Source organism: Panthera uncia (assembly GCF_023721935.1).
Source record: "Panthera uncia isolate 11264 chromosome B2 unlocalized genomic scaffold, Puncia_PCG_1.0 HiC_scaffold_24, whole genome shotgun sequence".
In the NCBI taxonomy this organism is placed as follows: Eukaryota; Metazoa; Chordata; class Mammalia; order Carnivora; family Felidae; genus Panthera; species Panthera uncia.
The window spans coordinates 89,464,005-89,480,823 of NW_026057580.1; the positions used below are offsets into that span (position 1 = coordinate 89,464,005).

At 44.6% G+C, this 16,819-nt stretch overlaps 1 protein-coding gene across 1 annotated transcript in view; it reads right to left on the bottom strand.

Moving 5' to 3' along the window:
• Positions 1-1,287: 1,287 nt before the first annotated feature.
• Positions 1,288-16,819, bottom strand: part of SLC2A12 (solute carrier family 2 member 12) — a 58,935-nt gene continuing 43,403 nt past the window's right edge. Inside the window, exons 4-5 of the mRNA XM_049652974.1 lie at positions 15,564-15,696; positions 1,288-3,802 (exon numbers count right to left, since the gene is read on the bottom strand). Coding sequence (XP_049508931.1) covers positions 3,697-3,802; positions 15,564-15,696 — 239 coding nt within the window. The 3' untranslated portion in view covers positions 1,288-3,696. The remainder of the gene's footprint in view (positions 3,803-15,563; positions 15,697-16,819) is intronic.

Genomic DNA, 16,819 nt, shown 5'->3' on the forward strand with positions numbered 1-16,819 from the left:
GTGTGTCTAGTATCTTTTAATGCTCTGTTACCAAATATCAAATAGGCAATTTTTTCTCGCAGATTAGAAATAAAAATATGTGTATAAATTCTAGGGAATGAACCGGAGTAGAACTTTATAGATTAAGCATAATGTTTTATGTTGCTAATTTAATATGATAGAGAATGTTAAATATCTCTTAAAAGTTACAGAATTGTAGTTTTAAAAAGCAAAACCTCTTACCTATGAGATGGATGTGAGAAAGAAGCTGTGATGGGTTGTACCTCGTATGTACTTCTGTGATTCTGGTAAGACTCAACTCTAGTTGTAGGAAAGTAGCAATCTGAGGTTGGCGTTCGAGGCTATACTAAGAGTCTTGTCAGAAGTTGATACGTTGTGCTGTTTTAACAAGAAGTGCCCACAAGCTGCCTCTGTGCCACAGTATAATTATAATATAGTTCAACTTGAACTTGAAAGCCATTTTGCAAGACGTGTCTTTCCCCTTGCTGTGTCTTATTCAATGGAGCCGAAGAGTGACTGCCTATCCAGTATTTGGGATTGCTCCTCTTAAAATGACAATAAATGTGCATGTGTGAAACATCGGCTCTCTGGCTCACCCGCGTGAGCCCTGGGATGGTGGCGTGCGAAGCAGGCTGCAGTTGCGCTCCACCCCTGGGGTGAGGAATTCAGTAGAACCAACAATAATTTCAACTGGAAGTGAAGTTGAGTGGAGAGTGCAATTAGCTTCTCAGTAGAAACTTACTAGAGACAGTATTCCGACACAATCCCCCACTAAAACCTGAATTTCCAAAACGTTTTGAAAGCTTCGTGAGAAATGGCCGCGTCCTAACCTCCATATTCGAGTCCATTTTCCTCACCATCTCATAAAGTCTCCCAAACCTCACTTACGTCCTGCCCTGAATAACACACGTTATTTTATATTTATTTTTATCTTCTTTCCTCTCGATGCCTTTCCCTACTGTGCCTCTCACTCTTAATGGCGGGGGGGGGGCGGGGGGGCAAAGGCTAACTTTTATATTTTCTTTCTTGTGAAAGACTTGTGATTTTCAAACTTCCGTGCGCCCTCTCTCTTTCTCTCTCTCTCTTTTTTTTTTACATTGTGTTTATTTGCTTCACGTTAAGAGCCAATAGGATAGGTAGACCTCATAAAACACAGAGGATACCATTCCGTGAAGAAGTTACAGGTTCCGGGCAGACTATTTTAAAAATTGAGATTTTCCACTTAGCTTTAATTAACAGTGACAAGTGACCTGTTTTGTAACGTTCCCCCAAAAAAGAAATGTAGGAAGGGGGGGGGGGGACATGATTATATGGCCAATGTGCAGATCCAGATGTTGTAATATTTTCAGCATTCGAGTGACTTGAAAAGTGGGTAGATCAGTAGCGCATCAAAACGCTTTCTCAGAAAAGAGGAAGAAAGACAATCTAACCAGTTTAGGTTTCAGGGCTGCTGTGTGAGCGTCACCTGGCAAAATGTCCTGGCTGACCCACTAAACTTAAAGCTGGGAAGAATGAGCATGTCTGAGGTCTTCTGCTGGCTCTTCACAAGTGCTGTAAATTTTTTGATAAATAAAAACTGTGACTATATACATACACATTGTAAGTATTCCCCCTTTTTTATTTTTGAAAACCAAAAAAGCTCTGATTGGGGGCATGTTGGGTAAAAGTTGGTTCGAAGACAGAATTATTTAGTCACGGACTCAGGGTAATAAAAGAAACGTGTAAGAGTGTCTAAGGTACCGAAGTTGAAATCACCAGTGATAAACCACCTAAGTTTATGAGCAATTTCCTACCCATTTATGATGAATGGCTAAAACAAATTGCTAATGTATACGTAGTGCTCAGACTTTGAAGGGAACATGTAACAGTTTTGTTAAATATCTCACAATCTGGGATGCTTGGCAAAGAAAAATTCGTATCAATTCCCTGTCTTGATTAAAAAAAAAAAAATCTCAGCATCTAATTCCACTGAAGATTCATAATAAATTTCTTAAATTGATCCTCTAGAACACACTTTTCCTTTTTCCAAAAAAAAAAAAAACAAAAACAAAAACAAAAAACCACCCAACACATGCTCTAACTTGCATAGGAAATATGCTGTGGTAGAAGGAAGATCTCAAGTCTCCCTTCCTCATAACTTTCCCTGCCAATTTTCATTATGTAATTCGTTTCAGAATCAGGACTTTTAGTCATTCTCCTGAGTCTCTGCTAGTACAGTTTCCCTATTAATTATACAGATTTGTAGTCTTTCCATTTTGTTATAGGGAAATGACTAGGTCATATACCCTTCTGTCAAACTGGGGCAGTTTGTTTGGGGCCAGTAGGAAAAGCCCAACCTAAACAACAAAGGGTTTTGGCTCTTAGGATGCTCTTTTCTTCAGGCCAAACATAATTGGTTACTCTTTTTCAAGTTAGGTTATTCGTGCCTTAAGTCTTTGTGTGCCTCCCATAGCTTATAATAGTAACTTAATGGGTTACTCCTGAAGTGGGTCAAGATTCTTTATTGTAGGTTCTCTGTCGTCATATCCAAATTGGTAAAATGCCCCACCAAGTCCTAATATTCAACTGGAGAAATGCAGAGGAAAGCAACTCATTGTTGTAAAAACTCAAGCTTCTGGTATAGCTGGTGACCTCTGTTTCATCATAGAGAAGAACATAGTGAAGGAGTTGTCCTGATGTCCTATGTCTGCAGTCATCAGAAAGTCAGCATCAATTATAGCCAGTATGCCATGACCTGAGGTAGTGATATTCCTGAGGAGTGCAAAGAATTGCAGGAAACTATGGATCGCTATTAAGTCATGAAAGCCTTACAAGGAGAGAGTTTTATAAGCTTGACTGCATAACCCAAACCTAATTGATTATAGAGATTTGGATAAATAACCTAACGGCCTGACTCCTTTTCTCATGTTTTACTAACAGCTACTACTAAGTATATATGGTCCCAGGATTTGGAAATTGCCTTTTCTATTCATATATATTTTTTTAAATGGATGGAAAAGTGTTTGTTTTTCTTAACTATGGCAGAATTGTTTCTTTTAATATGTGATAATACATAAAATTTATAAAGGTATTTTGCATTACACTGTTGTTCATAATTCATAGAATAAGCTGCATAATCTTTGTACTTGTTGAAATATAATTAGGAATTATCACTGAAATCCTAGCCAGGATCCTATCCTAATCTAAAACCTAGGTGCAACTGTCCACATTGTGTCCTGATTCTTTTTTACAGAAGACCCAGTGTAAGTACTGTCGTAGTGGGCAAAAAAAAAACCCTGTAAGCTCGTGTTCAGGCCACTTACGTGTCCGGATAATAAAGCTGCGACTGGCCTCCGTACGTACATACCTTAAGGCAGAAGTTGATCGTATTACTAGTTCATAGTTTTTCAAAGGCTGCTATGTGAAAAGGGTGGGAAGTATTGAACCAGCCAGTATTTTTCACCTAGTATCCTACTCAGAGTAAGAGATCACTTGGGATCTTGCACCCCATTTACACTTCGAGAGGTGGACATGAAAGGTTGTCCTTATCATTTCAGGGCGTCCCTCTAAAACTAGCTCCGTGACCCTAAGAAAACATGGGAGTGGCCAATAGGTGTTGGTACAAAGACACCCTTCTAATTTATCAACACTTGTAAGGTTTGAGGCCATTAGATCTCTGGAGAAAGCCACCTTGCTCGTCCCCTACCACACAGCTTTTTACACTCCAAGAGCTGCTCTTGGGGGTTTTCTTTTTTGAAGCTGTTTTGGCACTAATTCCTCTTGATGATGACTCATAAAACAAATGTTGTTTTTCACAAAGTTCCTGAAAGAGAAAGAGGCACTAATGAAAATGTCGTTCTTAATTTATAGTACTGGGGTGGGGGGGGGGGGGGGGGAAGGGGGGAGGCTTTTTTTTTTTTTTTTTTTTTTTTTTGTTTAAACCACCCGGGGCCTCTCGTGTTTTAGCTAAGCAAAAAAGACATTTTCATTGGAAAGCCCTGACGTATCCTGACATTCAGTACCCCACAGAACTTGTGTCGATTTCATGCAAAGGGTAAAATGGGGAGGGTGACTTCTCCAAACACAATCAAGGCATTCCTACCAGCAGAGTTCAAGGACAGTATTACACAGAACTAATGGAGATAACGTCCCAGATCGTATTTTGTCTCCATTTCTCGAACCCAATTAACATGCCTGTTTGTATATCTACATTGTCTGCCTTCTGCATTATCCCCTTGCTCCTGCAGTAATCATTTTTTTCCTACAGGATTATTCCCATTATGGGATTATTTCCCATAAAAATATGCCCTAGTATTTTAAGTTCATTTAAAAGTGAAACAAAGGGATGACTGGGTGGCTCAGTCGATTGAGCATCCGACTTCGGCTCAGGTCGCCATCTCACGGGTCGTGAGTTCAAGCCCTGCATCAGGCTCTCTCCTGTCAGCGCAGAGCCTGCTTTAGATCCTCTGTCTCTGCCCCTCCTCCCCCTTCTCTCTCTCCAAAATCTACATTAAAAAATAATAATAAAAAAAATAAAGCCACCTTTGAACCTCCTCTTTCAAAGATCTTTTCCTGTAATTTAGCCAGTTACTTAAGTGGCTACTATGCACCTAGTACTACGCTAGATACTGAGGATAGCGTGGATATAGAGTCCTGCTTTCAAGGAGCTTACATTTTAATAAGGGAGACAGGCACATAAGCACCTGATTTCAAGTAGTGAAAGTGCTAATGAGAAAAGTAAACGGAAAGAAAAAAAAGAAGGAAAATAGTTGGGAGAGAGGCGACTATATCCCGCTGGCATCGCTCCCAAGAGGTGACATGTGATCAGAAACTGTAACGAGAAGGTAACCATGTGAAGCATTAGAAGCACTGTGTTTTCAGAAAGATCAGAGCATGGTGAGTACACGAACGACAAGACGGGAGGTAGGTGGCAGCCACAGTAAGAAGTTTGCATTTTATCTGAAATGTAATTTGCACCATGGCATTTTGAGCTGAGGAATGACATTTGTAAAAGATCAAGCTGACTGCCCCATGGAGGGCAGACTGTAGAGGGCCAGGGCTGGAAGACCAGTGTGGAGGTTAGTGTAGTCCAGGAACTCCGAATGGTACTGGCTCAAAGTGTCAGATTCATGTATGTCATGCCGACAGATTTAACGAGAATTAGTGACAGTATGGTTGTGGAGCATAGTGATTATCGTGGATGAATCCTAAGCGTCTGGCCTGAGGAGCCCCTCCCGACCACCCCCAGGCAGAAGGCTTATGGAGGAGGGTGTGTGCGTTTGGGTGAGTGGGTCTGAGAACCAAGAGTTCTGTGTAGGTCATGTCAAGCTAGAGATGCCTATTAGACATTCCAACCAAAGATGTTAAGTAAGCAGTTAGATCTGGAAATTTGAAAGTCAGGTACAAGGTCAAAACCTGGAGATCGTAGACATTTGGGAGTCCTCACTTTTTGGATGGCTTATAATGCCTTAGGGATAGGTCTAAGAAGTAGACGTAGGTATAGATCTAAGGACTGAATCCTGGGCGCTACTGGGTTTTTTATTTTTTATTTTTTCTAATCTTTATTTTTGAGAGAGAGGGAGACACAGAGTCTGAAGCAGGCTCCGGGCTCTGAGCTGTCAGCACAGAGCCTGATGTGGGGCTCAAACTCACAGTTCGTGAGTTCATGACCTGAGCCCGAAGTTGGACTCTCAACCGACTGAGCCACCCGGGTGCCCCTTGGGCACTACTGTTTTTAAAGGTATACAGGAGGACGGGGAGAGGGAGGAAGCAAAGGAGACCACGAAGTGACTAATGAGGTAGGAGGAAAATCGGCAAAGAGTGGTATTCTGGAAGACAAGTGAAAACAAGTGTTTGCAGATACGGAGCATGAGGAACTGGGCAAGTGCTTCTGGGAAGTCGAGTAACGGGGACTGAGAACTGTCCCCATGTTTGATAACTTGGAAGTCCTAAGTAGCCTTCGGAGTAAGAACATGAGCAAGTCTGAGTGGAGTAAGTTCAAGAAAGAATGGAAGGTGAGGACACAAAGACAATGCAGAGTACAGTAAAACCTTGGTTGGCGAGCATAATTCGTTCCAGAACGTGCTTGTAATACAAAGCACTTGCATGTCAGTGCGAATTTCAAGAACCATTGGCTCAGTTGTGATCACGTGACATTCGGTGTCACGTACTACTCGTATTGCAAGACATCGCTTGGATATCAAGTTAAAATGTATTAGAAATGTTTGCTTGTCTTGCACAACTCTCGCAGAACAAGTCACTCGCCATATAAGGTTTTACTGTACTTGAGAACTGAAAAGTAGGCAGGGAAGGGGTGGGTTCCTGGAGGAAGGAGGTATATTGTTTATGACCTCTAGGGAGGTATATTGTTTATGACGGTAAATACTGCAGCTCTCTGTGTGTGTGTGTGTGTGTGTGTGTGATGATAACCTCACAGAAGGGGGGAGTTGATGACAGCGCATAAAGGGAAGAGCTGGCATAGATGGATATGGGCATAGATGTAGGTAGTTTAGTGGATGGCATGCAGGATGAGTTGGTCTCTCTATTTCTCTTTTGTCAGCGAACTGAAAAGGCAAGATCGTCGGCAGAGAGGAAGTGGGAAGGGTACTCAAGGCTTGAGGAAAGAGTATAGAGTGTAAGGTAATCCTCTTGGAGAGGAGGGAAGTCAACTCTCTGGGCCACGTGGGTTGTAGGACTCGCCCGAAGACCTACTTGAGATTTATGTTCATAAATCTAAAATCAGTCTTGTCAACACGGTTGTGTGTTTTCTTCAGCCACGCTGCGCCCCTTGGATGCAGGGATAACATAAGAAATGGTTTCGTCAGAGTTGGGTTTTCCCGAAATGATGGAGGAAGCGAAGGCAGGGAAAAGGCAGTGGTGGTCCATGAAGTCTGAGCAGGGGAAGCCGATGGCTACTCAGTGGATTCCAGGCCCTGGTGTGGCGCGGATTTGTTGCGGTGCTGGTGCTTGGGAAAGTGAGCTGGGGCGCAGAGGGGTCACAGGGCGAGGGGTAATGACAGTCCGTGATACGACCATCCTGTTTGCTCCCCTTCCGAGCAAAATGACAGAAGGGCTGTAGCTGATTCCCTCACTTCGTGAACTTCTGTCCCATCTCAAGCCTCAAACCTTCCATCCTGTCACTCCACTGAGACTGTGCCTGACAAGCCTGCGGTCACCTTACTCTTTGTACTTGACCTCTCAGCAGCTTTTGGCACCATCTGGTCCCATCTTCCTAGAACACTTTTTTTTTTTTTGGCTTCAGTGATCCCATGGTCTCCTGGCTTTCCCCCAAACTCACTATCAGCTCCTTTTCAGTCTTTTTGGATACTCCGTCTCCTCTGTTGGATCTCTAAATGTCGGGTTAACCTAGGGCTTGGTTCTGGACTTCCTTCCCTTCTCTCGGCTCTTTGACTAGATTCCATCCGGTTCCACAACTTAAATGCCATCTACAAACTACATACCAGCCCAATCTGACCCTGTCCCTGAGTGTCTTTCAGACTTATTATATATCGCACAGCTGGCTAATAATATATCTCCCCGATGCCTAATGGTCATCTCAAAATGAATATATCGAAAATAGTACTCTGGACTCTCTCCATCCCCGAAACCTAGTCCCCCTTGTGGCTACCCTATCTTACCATCCATGTAGTTTCTCAAGCTAAACATTTAGGTGTCATCCTGACTACTTCATTGCCTTACTCTTATATCCAATTCATTCATTCATTCATTCATTCATTCAATAACTTTAGCTGAGATCAATTAGCCAGTGAGGCTGATAAAGAAGTTCTCTAAGAAATAAACCTTAGGGCACAAAAACTTTAAAATAGTGGGAAGATACAACGGAACCAGTAGAGGGTGCTGACAGGAGACAACCGGGGGGGGGGGGGTCCTCGAAGGCAGTGAAGCCAACTATTTCAGGAAGAAGGGCATGCTCACCTCGGTCCAATTCTGGGAATGGTCACCACGCTAGCCATTAAGATGAGGAAGGAGAATTGACCACTGGCTTTAGCATTGTAGGGGGTAACTGGGATGCTAAAAACAGCAATTTCTGTAGAACGGTGGCCATAAAAGTCTTACTGGAGCAGGTTCATAAGAGAATGGGAAAAGAGGAACTGACAATGAATATGCTAGAATTTGCTATAAATGGTAGCAGAAAAACAGCAAAAGCCAAAGAGAAAAATGGAATCAAGGCCATTTTTTTTTTTTTTAGATGGGGAAAAATTGCACAGGGTTTCCCTGCTGGTGAGCAGTTGAGATAAAGGGAGAGGTAAAATGGGCATGATGCATGGGTGAGCAGAGAGAACTGTCAGAGAATGTCCTGGAAAAGGCATGGGGGGAGAACATGAAGTGATTGGCCTCAAACAGGAATGCTGAGGCTAACAGAGAAAACCCAGAGGGATGGTGGCGTATTTGGATACAAACACGTGCGGGTTGGTGTGCCAGGTTACGGAAGTGTCCATTTTTCTCAGTAAAGTCAGAGGGGCAAGGCCGTCAGTGGGAGTGAACAGGGCTAAGAAAGAAGGGAGGTTTCCAGACAGAGAAGGCAGTATGGAGCAGTTGTCTAGGAGGCAAGCAGTTAATGGACCAGGGACACGTGCGATCGCCAGGCAGCAAGCACTGAGGGCCATTTGAGGTCAATGATCGTGATTCAAAATGAGAAAAACCCAACACCGCGCTTGTGTGCTTTCTCAGCCACGTTCCGCTGTGCGACTGCACAGGCTTACTTGGCACACCTCAAAATGTAAATCAGATCATGTCACTCCTTGCTTAAAATATTTTAGTGGCTTCCTATTGTACTTAGAATGAAATCCAAACTCGCCTGGCCTGCAGAGTTCTGTATGCTTGTCTCTACCGACTTTCTGACTAATCTCACACAGATTTCAGCTTCCTGGGCTTCCTGCTGTTCCTGGAACAGGTCAAGTGCATTTCGGATTAGCCTTTGCGCTGTTCTCTCTGCCCGAATTCTCCTTCGCCCTACCTTGGTTGGCTCCTTTATTATCACATAGATTTTATCTTAAATGTTGCCTCTCAGAATAACCTTCTCGGATCAGCTGATCAAAAATAGCCCCCTGGGGCACCTGGGTGGCTCAGTAGGTTGAGCATCTGACTCTTGACTCTTGATTTTGGCTCAGGTCATGATGTTGAGGTTCGTGAGATCGAGCCGCGTATCGGGCTCCACACTGACAACAGGGAGACTTGCTTGGGATTCTCTCTCTCCCTCTCTCTCTCTGCCCCTCCCCCACACTCGCTCACTTCTCTCTCAAAATAAATAAACTTTAAAAAAAAACCAAAAACAAAAAACCTAGGCCCTGATTAGGAGGCTCTCTTATTGCCATGTTTTAATACGGCCTTTTTGCTTGTTGAGTAATGTTGCCGTAGCACCTAGAACAGTGCCTGGCACGTATTAGATGCTCAGGAAATATTTATCGAATCGGTGAATGTGGGTGAATGAATGAAGCAATGACCACATACAATAAACTGCTGGAAGCGGAAAATAACCTAAGTCTCAGAGCCAAAATATTTCCAAAACGTTAGCTTGTTAATTTTCTCCATCTGTTCCCGCTTAACCTGAGGAAAAGCATCAAAGTCACAGCTGAAATAGCAAATATGGCAAACATCCCATTTTGAGTCTGTGGCTGGCAGGGCAGAAGTTCAAAACAAAATCCTTTCAAATTACATTCTTGCTGAAATCTCGTCCGACCTCTCTCAGCTGAGTCCCTGCTTATTTTATAAGAAACTTAACAACCTTGGGAGAATATTTGTTTTCTCAGCCTCGCGGAGATGGAAGCACAAGAACCGAACTCCGGAGATGAGGAAAGAAAAGTGCTAAGCGGTATGCAGGCTCAGCTTCGAAGTTAATTTGACATCATAAATTGCTTCCTTTCTTACTCCTTAGGAAGTCATTGGGAGATGCATGTCAGGACTATCTCTTTCCATAGTGGCAAAAAATGATTCACTTGTTTCATAGACTCCTAAATTTGCAAAGACTTGCTTGACGTAGCAGCGTCCTTCCGCAGTCTCTAAGCTCCCTTAAGCTTCCGCGTCCAAGCCAGCTCCCTGGGCTTTCTGCTGCCCCGCATTTACTTAGCTGGTTGGAGAACCATTATGTATTTTATCTTTTTATTTTTGTCGCTGACATTTCCCTCCAGGGAACCTTTTTTTTTTTTTTTTTTTTTTTATGAAATTTATTGTCAAATTGGTTTCCATACAACACCCAGTGCTCATCCCAAAAGATGCCCTCCTCAATACCCGTCACCTACCCTCCCCTCCCTCCCACCCCCCATCAACCCTCAGTTTGCTCTCAGTTTTTAAGAGTCTCTTAGGCTTTGGCTCTCTCCCACTCTAACCCCTCCAGGGAACCTTGTCTAATGTACAGACTTTGGCCAGTCTGCACAATTCGGGCTGCTTACATTTTCATTTGAAAAGCCTTTGCCGACCTGCTTCTTCGAGCTCAGACGAACCGCAGGCTCTCTACTACTAGATAAACAGGAGTTAGCCAAGGGTTCCCAGAGCAACTCTTTCCTTTCCGCCCTCCGTAATGGGTTTCCTCACACCATACACCCTAGGAGATGCCTTCACTGCTGCTGTGAATTTCACGTGCAGGATTGGTTTGCCACCTCCTCTTTTATAATTCTCCGCATCAGAGCTCGCATCTATTTTTGGTCTCCAACACCTGGTACCCGTGTCGTCTTGTCTAGGGTTCACGGTGCTTTGGCTTCTGGATTCCTCTTACTTTGCCGTTTATCACTTGAGGTTCGGATTTAAGCGTGAATACCTTGCGTGACTCAAAAGTAACAGAAATGTGATTCTTTCGAAAACCTTTCATAATCCAGAGCTTTACTGATTTAGACGGATTCCTTCCCCACCCTGACGCTGAATGAGTAAGTTTTGTTGCGTTTTAGACAGCCAAATCAGATACTGCTAGGGAATGTCTTATTCTGGAGGTCTATTAGATAGAAAGATTGGCTTTTCTGAGGGTTTGTCCTCAGATTTTTATTTGGTTTGCAACTGGATACATTCTGACAGCCCCGTGTGAAAAATAGATCTGAAAGTTTCTTAACCTTGGCTCATCCAGAGCGTTCCTTCCACTTTCAAGTTAGACTTAAAAAGTTAATTCCTAACTGCTTTCTCCCTGCCTCAATTCTGTAGTGTTGTTCACGAGAATTTTAACAAACGTTTATGTTTTAAAGGAATTTCACACCCCCAGCTAATAAACGGGTAGTTAAAAAGTGCTTACGCACACGGTGGACGGACTTACCGTGAGGCCAATGACACATAAGCCCCAGGGTCCCTCCCTGCACAGCCTCTTCCAAGACCTACATAGTCACACCTAATTTCACATTCATAATTTGTATTTTTTTTTTCCTTCGACAGGGCCCCTCAAAGGCTTAGGCTCCACGAAATGTGGATCAGCCCCCACTTACATCCCTATGCACCGATGTGTTGAGGACCGTCTTGCGACCGACACCGGTCTCTCCACTCCCCTGGTCCATGTGCATGTCCCAGAGGCACCTCACAGACGGTCCGTACGGACTGAGTTCAGTGCTGTCCCTGAGCCCCGCCAGGCTCCAGCCCCCCAAACCTGCTCCTCCTTCTCCTGGTCTTACGAGGGCACATGTCGCCATTGTGTATGGGGTTAGTTCTCTAAGCTTGAGGGAGATTTGCTCCTTTCCCTTGACCATCTTTTCCAATCGAGGTCTAAGTCGTCTGGTTCCATCCCTACATGCCATCCAGTCCCGTAGTTTTCTGTCTGGTTTCATCAACACACTTCCATCGGTCTCCCTCGCTCAGCTGCCCCTCCACTTCCATTCTCTGTATTTGGCCAGAGTCCTCCTTCAAAAATCGGTAACTCTTCCCTCCTGTTCGGTCACTTTATTTTTTCATTTTCATCTTTTGAATTTTTAATGTTTATTTTTGAGAGACAGAGCATGAGCATGGGAGGCGCAGAGAGAGGGGGAGACACAGACTCTGAAGCGGGCTCCAGGCTCCGGGCTGTCAGCACAGAGCCCGACGCGGGGCTCGAACCCACGAGCCGTGAGATCGTGACCTGAGCCGCGGTCGGATGCCCAACCAACTGAACCGCCCAGGTGCCCCTAAACATGCCCCACTGCCTTTAGCACCAACTCCAAACTCTTTACCAAGAAGGATGAGCCCCTTCCTGACTGTTCTCTGCCTTCTGCTCGGCACCCCCATCTCAATCCTCTTGTCCTCCCCAGACCACACCAGCGAGTATACTGGCCTCCGTGTGTGATCCCCCTGTGTCTCGCACGTACACCTCTTTGCCCAGGCAACTCCTTCAGGATTCTGCTTCAGTATTATCTCTTTCAGGAAGATTTTATAGGCGAGATCCTCCAATATAGGCGATCTTCCTTTGAGCCTGCCAACAACGCTAAATATTTGTAATAGTCTGTTTTCTTGCCTGCCTTCTAAAGAAGCTATGGATTCTTTGTCTCCTGCGTCTTCAGTTCTCTCCTAGAACGGTGTCTGGTGGAGAGCAGATGGTCAAAAAAGAGCTGAATGAGTAAGATGAAACCGTGGGGAAGGGAGTGGTGTGGTACAGCCAGTCGGGCTCACTCATCTGAACACATACCTCTGCCTCTTCCCATTGCACGGGCTCCATTCAACTGTAGATGAAACCACACCCTACAAGCCACAGATCAACACCTATTGTGCTCCACACGGTCATCCCAGCTCTAATCCCCCCACACAATGAATTCAACATTGGCCTTGTTCATAGGTTATCAAATTGAACAGCGGATACTTTTCCACCATCCTCTAGGAATCAAGATTATGCTAGGCACCACACAGAGGTTCCGGAAGAAAGACAATGGGCAGAGGCCACTCCTGGAAACCAAGACTTTACCGCTTAGTTAAGGAGGGGAAATCCCTAGAGTCCTAGCTACGCCAGTAGAGAAGAAAATGGGACTCGAAAATGTGAAAAATCCAGGAGAGAGGAATGCTATCCAGGGCTGGGGTTATGCAGGGCTTCTAAGATGAGGCTTTGCGTGGTCTCTCAAGGCATAAGGATGACCGGTTAAATCGGCAATGATAACTATAATGTAGGGAGAGAAGGAGAGATAAAGAAATAAGTATCAGTGAGGCAGGAGGGAAGCCAGGAAAGAAAACTGTTTCACAGGCGCTAAAAGAGAATTTCAAAAAGAGTAGGTGTGGAAGAGTCAATGTGGTTAAAAACAGTTTTTTGTGTGCGTGTGTCCATCTCATCAAGAGATTAAGTCAATGTCTACAGCCCTTGATTCTGGGCTGGCCTTGGGACTTGTAGGATGCTAGATAGTAATGCAGGTAATGCAGTGTGACTTCCAGAACGTATACCCCACAGGGCCTTATAGCTCCGGCTCTCACCGCCGTGGAATGCTGCCCAGAGTCTGCCGCGTGAGGAAGCCATGTTAGCCTGGAGGCTGAGGCCACGTGAAGGGCAACGGGAGCTCCCCACTGAGTCAGCACCCACCGCCATCCTGTGGCTGAGGCTCCCTTACACCGTCCACTACGGCGGTCCCTCCTGCTGATGGAGACACATGAGTGCAGCCAGGCTAACCGAGCAGAGGCACCGCGCAAGCAAGCCAAAGAATCCGGGGAAATGGGAAATGGTGTATCTTCAGCCACCACATTTGGGGATGGTGCGTTCCACCTGAACAGACAGCTGATGTGAAACAGGTGACAGGGAAGAATGAGAAATGAAGAATGAACAGCAGATTTGGAAGTCTTTAGCGTCCTGGCATCTAAGTCCCGGAAAAAGGCCTTGAATCTGAATCAAGTATTCAGATGAATCCATAAAGTTACCAAGGTCTGAGGCTACTAGTTGTTGGAATCAGGTATCTGTGACAGTCTTGTTGAGATTCTGTGCTCTCCAAGAAATCCAGTCAGTTGGTTTCAACTAGCATAGGGCCAGGCGATGTGCTGATCAGGCCAAGGGTACAGCCGGCTTTCCTGACAATTACATATCTTCGTAAATGAGTAACCTTCGTTTTCATTGTGTTTTTTAAAAATGGGGCCTTATCTGTATTAAAAAGTAATCCTACAATTTGATGTTTAACTTACAGCTTGAATTAAGAGAAAAGTCCTTCCGCTCACTTAAGTGAAATATTTACTTATGTATTTATTTATTTTTTAACGTTTATTTATTTTTGAGACAGAGAGAGACAGGGCACGAGCGGGAGAGGGTCAGAGAGAGAGGGAGACGCAGAATCTGAAACAGGCTCCAGGCTCTGAGCTGTCAGCACGGAGCCCGACGCGGGGCTCGAACTCACGGACCGCGAGATCATGACCTGAGCCGAAGTTGGATGCTTAACCGACTGAGCCACCCAGGCGCCCCTTTAAGTGAAATATTTTAAAAAGGCAAACCACTCTCGGGGCTCCTGGGTGACTCAGTCCGTTAAGTGTCCGACTCTTGATTTCGGCTCAGGTCATGATCTCACAGTTGGTAAGATCGAGCCCCGGGTTAGGCTCCATGCTGACAGCATGGAGCTTGCTTGGGATGCTCTCTCCCTCTTTCTCTGCTCACCCCCTCTTTCTTTCTCTCTGTCTTTCTCTCTTTCTTCTCCCCCCTCAAAAATAAATAAATAAACATGGGGGGAAAATGCAAACCATCTAAAAGTGTATAAAATACAAAGCGAAAGTTTTCCAAACCCTACTCTACATGAATATGTACACGTCCGGCTACCATCAAATCACCTATCAGGTATGTTCTTCCTTCAGGCAAAAGCTGAAGCATCACGGTGCCCACATTTCCTGTAGCAATCATACATTTTTCTTCAGCGCATTGACAGACTTTCTGGAAGAAATTCCCAGACTGTAAATAAGTCGTGCCCTCTCAGTATATTGAAACCCAAGAGCAAGAATCTCTCCATGTTCAAGTGTAATGATTTAATCCGAGGAAGAACGAGTTCCCCTTTATTCCTGGCCCCTGTGCATCACCTCCTTGCCCTCAGTTGAGCAGTCAGAGCTGTGAGCTCTGTTACCAAAACCAAAGAGTTTTCTACAGCCCCTAAGTTAAATGGTCTAGACAATCTCTCTATGTGAGATGCGTTCCACCAGTTTTCTGAATGCTATCCCTGCGAGAAAGTCTTTATCTTCTTAAACTCGTTTTGATTGTGCCGCATTTGGAATGACTGCAGTCACTGAAACTCGAGTGTTCCTGATAATCTTAGCCTTGACGGGTGTTTGGGGCTTAAAGACGACCTACAAGCGTAATAGGAATAGAAGCCTATGGTTCTGGCACAGGATGGACATGGCATTCCAAGACTTACCTGAAACCCCAAACAAACAAACTAACAAAAAACCCCTCCTGGGTGGGGGACCTAGGGAGCCGAGAGAGGTTCTTTGAGCATTTCTGAAAAGAGCTTTGAAAAGGTCCCCTGTTCGAAAGCACTGGTTATTCTAACTCCTTCGCTTAGTCACCCAGATTCAACACATGGCCCTAAAACCTGCAGTTGTGCTCTGAGATATGGCTTCACACCGTAGGGAATATCCTGAAATAATTTCCGACGTTATCATTATTCAGTTGTACATAAAAGCTGCATTTTTCTGGACCAGAGTGTTGTGCAGAGAGCAGTGCATAGAATACTTACCCTTTGGCCAGCTCTGCTGATATCTGTTCCAAAGAGCATCCCTTCGTCTCAGGTATAAACACAACAACAAAAACCAGGGATGCGAGGCTCATGATAGTGTATATAAAGCACACCCATGGCAAGCCAATGAGATCTACAAAGGACAAAAGAGACTGATTAAAAATGTGGGTTTTGCTTTTTGTTTTTTATTTGAGAGAGAGAGAGAGAGAGAGAGAGAGAGAGAGAAGGAAATCAGGGGAGAGGGAGAGAAAGAGAGAGAGAGAGAGAGAGAGAGAGAGAGAATCCTAAGCAAGTTCCACCCTCAGTGTGGAACCCAACACAGGACTCGATCCCAGGACCTTGGGATCATGATCTGAGCCGAAATCAAGAGTAGGACACTCAACTGACTCAGCCACCCAGGCATCCCTAAAAATGTGTTTTGTGTTGCTTTGACCCACTTTGTGGACAGCTGCTTCTTAGAGCATATAAAAAACATGTGTATTTCCAAACACGCTGGTAAGGTATATATCCAGGGAAATAGCAACTACAAATTAAAAATACAGTCAACCTCTGTAAGTGTCATGTTTAGCAACTACCCCAGCTTGCCCTGTCAAAGTAAATAGAAGCCTTGTGGCTACCACCATTTAAATCCAATGCCATTATGCCATCTTCCTGCTGAATATGCTCATCGCAAAAAAGAAAAAAAGACCTCAAACAACACAGAAACAGAGAAAGCAGAAGGTAAAATATCTCCTCCCTCTCTCTCTCCTCACCCCACAGTTCCCCTCCTGGGAGTACTGGCTGTAGCAGTTTGGTTTCTATTTGGTGGATATTTTAAAAGACATTTATACAGATGCACTTTTCTTGAAATGAGCTCACCCGTCTTTACCCTGACTCAAATACGTCACTCGTGTTGGCAATATTCATTTTAGTAGCTGGCAGCATTTTTGTGATGCCTCTTCCTGGATTCAGAGAAAAAAGTGATAACAGTTCTTTTTTTTTTTTTTTTTTTTTTTAACGTTTATCTATTTTTGAGAGACAGGGTGTGAGCAGGGGAGGGGCAGAGAGAGAGGGAGACACAGAATCCGAAGCAGGCTCCAGGCTCTGAGCCATCAGCACAGAGCCCGACGCGGGGCTCGAACTCACAAACCGAGAGATCATGACCTGAGCCAAAGTCGGACACTCAGCCGACTGAGCCACCCAGGTGCCCCAGAAGTGATAACAGTTCTAACGAAAGGCATTAGCTTGCTAAGATTCATCAACAAGAAGCCGCATCC